Source organism: Myotis davidii, unplaced genomic scaffold, assembly GCF_000327345.1.
Source record: "Myotis davidii unplaced genomic scaffold, ASM32734v1 scaffold2336, whole genome shotgun sequence".
Classification (NCBI taxonomy): Eukaryota; Metazoa; Chordata; class Mammalia; order Chiroptera; family Vespertilionidae; genus Myotis; species Myotis davidii.
The window spans coordinates 45,330-52,422 of NW_006287366.1; the positions used below are offsets into that span (position 1 = coordinate 45,330).

General features: G+C 56.2%; 1 protein-coding gene across 1 annotated transcript in view; it reads right to left on the minus strand.

The window, feature by feature from the left end:
- GABBR1 (gamma-aminobutyric acid type B receptor subunit 1) overlaps positions 1–7,093 on the minus strand; it is a 19,535-nt gene that overhangs the window by 11,447 nt on the left and 995 nt on the right. Inside the window, exons 2-6 of the mRNA XM_015560913.1 lie at positions 4,783–4,917; positions 4,298–4,468; positions 3,177–3,278; positions 2,817–2,882; positions 2,234–2,425 (exon numbers count right to left, since the gene is read on the minus strand). Coding sequence (XP_015416399.1) covers positions 2,234–2,425; positions 2,817–2,882; positions 3,177–3,278; positions 4,298–4,468; positions 4,783–4,917 — 666 coding nt within the window. The remainder of the gene's footprint in view (positions 1–2,233; positions 2,426–2,816; positions 2,883–3,176; positions 3,279–4,297; positions 4,469–4,782; positions 4,918–7,093) is intronic.

Below are 7,093 nucleotides of genomic sequence, written 5' to 3' on the forward strand. Positions count from 1 at the left end.
GCTCTCACCCACTGTGCACGGCTGGCTCCTAAGCCAGGGCTTCTCGGTGCCCGCACGACTGGCCTTTGCAGCAGGATAGCTCTTTGTGCAGGGGACTGTCTGGTACATGGTAGGATGTTTTGGAAGCATCCCTGGCTTGTCCACTAGACAGCAGTTGTGACAACCAAAATCACCCCTAGATATTGCAACCTCTGGTTGAAAACCACTGCTCTACCCAATGGTACTCAAAATACGTCCCCAAGCCAGAAGCATCAACATCCCCGGGAATTTGTCAGAGAGGTAAATCCGGCGGCCTACCCAGACCTCCGGAATAGGAACTTCCAAGGGAAGAGGCCAATAATCTGCACGCTAACCAATTTCCAGCTGGTTCTGGAAGCTCGTTTCAGAACTATTCACCTAGATTCAAGGCCACCAACTCGGCTCCTTTTCTAAGTCGCTGTGACTCTGGGTCCCGAAGACCAACCCTTGCTTCTGATTCACCTGCCTTGTCCATTTAACTCGCCTATAATCCCCTCCCTAGCTAGGCGTTACGGCTGCTTCTCGCCTGGTGCTGCAGGCTGCGGAGCAGGCCTGGTGTCACTAGAGCCCTGGGAGCTCGAAGGCAGGCAGCATCTTTCTCTAGAGACCAAGAGAAAGAAGACCTCCATCCAATGGACAACTCACCGGTCAAGTGACCTTTCAGAATTTTTCCAGGGAACTTTTCAACCAAGGTGCCTCACACATAGAATCCCTCAGACTGTCCCAGGACAGTGTCCATAAGCAGAGTCCACACGACAACTGGCCCTTCAGCACAATCCACGGCCAGAATAAACTTCTCGAATCCTCTTTCGCTCTCACTCAAAAAGAGTGTTAGCCAATCTAAGTAGGAATTTTTTAGTCGGACTTCCTGGTTCCCTGGAAGGTGACGGGGACACAGGTTTGGAGCGAGCCTGCCCACCAACAGTTACATGACCTGAGACAAGTATGTCACTACCCTCTGTGAGCCTCAGTTCCTTGGCCTATAAAATGGAAATGAAAAACTAACATCAGAGTACTGCTGTGAGGATCACTAAAATTATGTACCAAGCTCCTGGTTTACTACACAAAAGCAATTACTACCAGAACTTTGTTTTAATGAGATATTTGAGGGTTTTACAACCATTAACTCACCCTCAGCTTGCTGCCCAAAGCAGGCATTCCAGACCTGGGACCGCCCTGGGCACAATAAGCAGACACTTAGGTAATCCTATTCAGCTCACCCAAGACTCTGTATTCCTTATGCTGTAGTGCCTTGCCCTGGCTGGTGTGGCTCAGTGGGCAGAGCGTTGGCCTGCGGACTGAAGGATCCCGGGTTCGATTCCAGTCAAGGGCACATGCCTGGAATCCCCAGTAAGGGGTGTGCAGGAGGCAGCTGATCAATGATTCTCTCTCATCATTGATGTTTCCATCTCTCTCTCTCCCCCTCCCCCTTCCTCTCTGAAATAAGTAAAATTTAAAAAAAAAAAGATGTAGTGCCTCTTGCCCTCACACCCTCACCTGTGGCCCTCACCTACAGGGTTGGGGCTAAATGACTTCAAAAGTCCCCTTTGCACCTGCAATTCTAGGAGGATTATCCAGAGCAGCACCAGGGGCACTGCTGATTGAGCACCAGCTGGAAAAAGCTTTGAAGTCACCAAGAAAATAAACTATATTCACACCCAGAACGGTGCTCTTTACAGGTGTGCTTGCGTGTGCAACACCTGTTATTAACACCTCTAACTCATCTCACTGCTTTTTTTTTTTTTTAAATATAGTTCATTGATTTTTTACAGAGAAGAAGGGAGAGGGATAGAAAGTCAGAAACATCGATGAGAGATCGATCAGCTGCCTCCTGCACGCCCCCCAGTGGGGACGTGCCCACAGCCAAGGCACATGCCCTTGACCAGAATCGAACCCTTGAGTCCGCAGGCCAACGCTCCATCCACTGAGCCAAACCGGTTCAGCCTCATCTCACTTCTTGCCAACAACTCGTTTCCATGGTAACAGCCCTTCCACTCATCAGACCACCCTCAATGAACCACCCCACTGCCTCTCTTTCTTGCCCAAGGAAGTCAGAGCAGAAGTGGAATCCAGAGGAAACGATATAAACAAGTTCAAGGTGGGCACAGGCCCCCTGCGCCCCTATACCTCCAAATTCCACACCTGCTCCCCTCCCCTTCAAGGCCCCCTCAGTGCTCCCACCTGCCCGGTCCGGCCGCCACGTCCCCGCGCTCACCATGTTGGAAATGCTGCGGGTGTTGGCAGGGTTCAGCATGACAATCTCAGTGGTGATGTGGCCCTCCACCGCCTCCGTCATCTCGTCCACGGTGCAGTTGATGGACGGGTCATAGGTCTTGAACCAATTGTCCGCGTACCAGCCAATGAGGAACCACACATACTTCTTCCCGAAGAGCCGCTCCTTGTACACCTGGGTGCAGAGGAGGAGGCTGGGTCTGTCACTGTTTTCTGGTCCTACCTCGGATGTCACTATCCAGCCTCGGGGGAATCAGAGAAGGGCCGAGAAATGGAGAGAGAAACCTACAGGTTTGGGGCGGGGAGTGGGAGAGGCTCGCCGCCGCCTCCTAAGCTCCTCCCAGTCTCTGGAGTCTCCCAGCCCGTAGGGAGGACTGGAGCTACAGGCCCCCCGGAAACAGGAAGTGGTGGTAAAATGAGAGCTGGAGAGTGTCATGTGTGTGAGAAGCCAAAGATGGAGTCAGGGCCAACCGCCGGGGACATCATGTGAGCCATCCCCTCAGACCATCTGCTGTCAACTTCAGCAGAGCCCGCCCAGGCCCTCCCTCTCCAGACTCCAACGCCACCTCGCAGAACACTTTGCGGGCTTCAGTCTCATAGAAAAGTCCCACGATGATGCGGGCGTCCTGGCGCTGCAGGAAGGAGGGAGAAACAGAGTCCTGAGCGGGTGAATGTCACCTGGAGCGTGGAGACAAGCTTCCAGGAGAGGCTCCCGTCTCACAGAACCGAGGTGAGGTGCCTGACAAGGCGTCGGCCAAGGCCAGGGGGCGCCTATTGCAATCTCTACGTGTATCAAATCCACACGCTGAGGCTCACACCCGTCAATGTCAGGTACATCTCAATGCGAAAACAAAAACCCAACATCCCCCGACCTGGTTCTTCTCACCAACTCAAACTGTGCCCCTGGCCATTCTCGGCCACCCCACCTTCAGGTTCTTGACGGGCACAGCTGGGTCTGAGAAGAAGCTCTGGCGGAAAGTAATCTCGATTCCAGCCTCCTTCACGCGCTCCTCCAGGTCATCCAGCGTCTTCGGCAGGAACGAGAACAGAAACACAGGTGCACAGTGGGTGAAGACCAGAGATCTGGCTGGGATCGCACACCCACAGGGAACAGCGTGAGCCTCCCCTGCCAACATCCTCTGCCCTGGGCGGGAGTGGTCAGAGGACGGCACCTGGAGCCTCAGGAGGGAGCTTCCAAGCAAGGAGGCGCACAGGGAGCCCCCTGCACCTCTGTGTCCGACAAATCACCCCACTCCGCCCTCTCACCACTGACAGCAAACTTGGGGGAAGGAAACAGGAGCCATAAAAGACAAGGCAGGGCCTGGATAGGTGGGACGATGTCAACCTCAAGAGGCACGTGAGCAGACAGTCAAAGGACAGAAAGGAGGGTCCTGAATCACTAAGAGATGGGGGGGGGGGGCGTTTAAAGGGCCATGAAAGTGAGAGTAAAGAGAGGATTCAAAGAACATAATAAAGGAGAAGAAACCAACTGTCTTCTCTCCCTCAGAGCTCCCCTCCCCTCCACCTGGCCTCGTCAGCATCCCTGAGTCAGCTACCTGACCCATGTTCATACGTCTCTGTCTGTCCCTGTTTCCCCTTTCTCTCCCTCTCTCTGTCCCTGTCTCCCCTTTCTCTCCCTCCCTCTCCCTCGCAGTGCCTGTGCCATCTTCATAGCTCCACCCTCTGTTCCCATTCACACACACACCAGCCCTTGGAGTGCGCAGACCCTGCTGCCTCCCAGGGTTCCAACCACACATGTTCTTTATTATGTCCAGACTCTGGAGTGAACCTACTTTGGTAGAACGGGGTCACTTGGGGACCACCTGTCTGGGGAGCAAGGCATCAAAGGGGGAGCCCTAAAACCACAAAGTTGAAGGATCCTGAAAATTCAAGGTGCTCATTCCTCTGGCATAGCAAGTACATGCATTCAACCCCCGGGAATGTGCTCTCTTGTGATAGAGAATCCAGGTCTCTCCCAGAATGAGTCCCAGGCCACTCCTTTCCGCCCGGAGCTAGAGCGGGCGCCCGCTACCCAGTAACCCCTCACCGACGTGAAGACTTCGGTGGTCTGCTGGATGGTGGCGATCTTCTTCCAGCCCCACTTCTCAAAAAGTTTCACACGGGTAGGATTGTGCAAGGTGGCTGACGGGTGAGTTCGAAAGAACGTAGGAAAGCGCTGCCGGTTCGACAGGGCTGGTGAGCTGGAGCCATAGGAAAGCTACGAGGGACAGAAATAGGGCGACAGGGACATCATTCGACAGGGACGTCATCCATGGGCTCCGCCAACAGCTGCCCAGAGCGTCTCCAACCCTGCCCACTCTCCAAGCACCTCTGCCTCCGCCCTAGGAACGCCATGGTCAAAGGCCTGCACACCTTCACCGTCTGACACCAGCGCCTTCTAGTGGCTGTGGAGGGTCGGGCCTGGTGCTAGGAGGCCGATTAGTTCAGGTCTGCAAAGGGCTCTGAATCTTGGAAGCCATCCTCTCAAATACACCCAAAAAGTGGCTGGCCTTCTGACCTGACCCCACTCACCACAATGAGATTCCACATCCTGGCGGCCTCTGCCACCAGCGTGGAGACGGAGCTGCAGCCCGGCATGAGGATGATCTTGATGGGGTCGTTGTAGAGCAGTTCATACAGGTACTTGGTGGCCTGGCCTGGGTCACACTAAATGGGGGGAGACCGTGAGGGTTGGCTCCCCTAGCATCCCCCATCCCTGTAACTCCTACTCCATTTCTCCCCAAAACCAAGTTACTTCCCCCAACTACCCACCCCTCTGCTGAAACCCTTTTGTCATTATTGCCATTTCTTCTCCCTCTGAGCGTAGTCTCCTATCTTCTCGGTTTCCCTCACCAGTTACATAGCTGCCTTCCAGCGGCTGCTTACCCACACCCTCTCCTCCACCTGCAGTACCATGTCCATACCCCTTCCCTCCTCCAGCTCACCCAGACCCTGGCCACCTTCCCTCCAGCACTCCTGCTTCCTACCACGTTTCTACGCTCCAAACATCTATGGGTAGAAGAGTCCGAAGGAATATGAATAAACTCTCCCCGTGTCCGAGGCGGCCTCCTCAAAGCCACTTTATGAAAATCCCTCCCTCACATCTGCAGACTCCCTCTCTCCCCCTTCCCTTTTCCTCCCCCTTCTCTTCCCTGGGCTAGTGACACAGAGCAGAAGCAGGCGCACGGGGCCAGCTCAGCATCCAGCCTCCTGCTGGGCCTGACCTTTCATGGGTCCATTGGAAAAAGAGACACTCGGGGCAGCCACGGGGGGAGAAACGAAGAGGAGGAAGAACTGGGGAGAATAAATAGAATGTCTCTCAAGCAACGAGATGACTTTTAGGGGTGCCTGAGGAGGGGCATGGGGATGGGGAAGTAAGCATGCAGAAAACCTGAAAAGAAAAGAACGGGGTGGGGGGGTGGCGGCGGGAAGAAGGCCGTGGCCTCTCTGCCCACTGCCTCCTGCTGACAGATGACCTTTCAAAAGCTGCTGGAGCCCCAGGGAAGCCAGTGGGGAGGCAGGCCAGAGGGACACAGACTGGAGGCTCAGGGGAAAGAGGAGGGTGAAGTGGGGAGCAAGGTGCGAGGAAATAAAGGCCCCCTAAAGCTTGCTCACTCCCCACTGAGGCCTGACCTCGGGGACACTGTGGGAGCTGCAGGGCAGGGGGGGCTGGCAGAGTCTGAAGCGCCACCTGCCCCCACACCAAGGGCAGTGCTCAGTGTCCACTCAGTGGCTGATTTTTGAAGCAGCTTCTTCCCTCCCACTGGGTCTCCCAGGAGCTGTCACTCCTGCCCCTGCCCCAGCTTCCCCAAAGCTCCTCCATGCCCCGCCCCGTCTGAAGGAAGGGTGGTTAGGAACGAGGACATATAACACGGAAGATACATACAAAGAGGGCGACGCCCGCTCCTCAATGTCTCTTCCTTGGTGCCCACATCCCTCCCTGCTGCTTCTCACACCCTCTCCCTTCCACACCCAAAGCAGCCGCAGGCTTCCTCCCAGCACACCTCCCAGCTCCTCTCCTCTGCTCTCGCCAGGACCCAGATACACCCGTGTGTCTGCCTGTCCATCTCCCCCTGCTGCCTCTGCTACTTTCTCCTCACCTCCCTTCTCTCAGGTCTCCCCACCTCCAGGGCCTCAGCTGGTCTGGTGGATGCATCTGCACTCCCCGTGCGCCCCACCATAAAGCCCACACCCACCCTCCCTGGGCTCCCACCGCCCAGAGCAAAGTGCTTCTCTCGTTCTCCGAAGCTGGGCCTTCCCATCAGCTGGCCCTCTTCCCGCCCTGCGGCTCCCAGTCCAACACGCACTCTCTCTGGGCCCTGTTGCTCTTCCCACGCACCGGGCTTCGCTGCACAGGCCCCCCAAGGGCAGGATTTCCTGGTAAAAATGCAGGTCCTTGGGTTCATCCCTAACCCAGGCGTTAGGCTGCACACTGAGCCGCGCCCTGGGGTGACCCTTACGGATCCTGAGGTTGGAGGGTCACTGCCAGAGGACCTCAGGTTCTAGCTCCAAGCTCCGGACAGCCCTTGCGCTCTCCCCACTCTGCCCTCGCTCACTTACCAGTGCCTGGGTGTAGATTATGGCAGGAACACCCCAGGGCGCGGTCGCCAACCCTCCCCTCTGGGCTCTGTCTCACTCCCGGGGCCACAGCCGTGGAGTCTCTGAGGGCCACCCCTACCACACCTGGACCCAGATTTCCTTCCCTTCCCTGCTCCCTCTCCTCACCTCTTACCCCACACCCCCTCTGCGGCTCACATCTTAGAGCCACATGCTGTGAAGCCGTGAAGACTGGCTCCAGACCCAAGCTCCCAGGACGTGCCAGCTCTCCCTGCCCCGCCTCCTC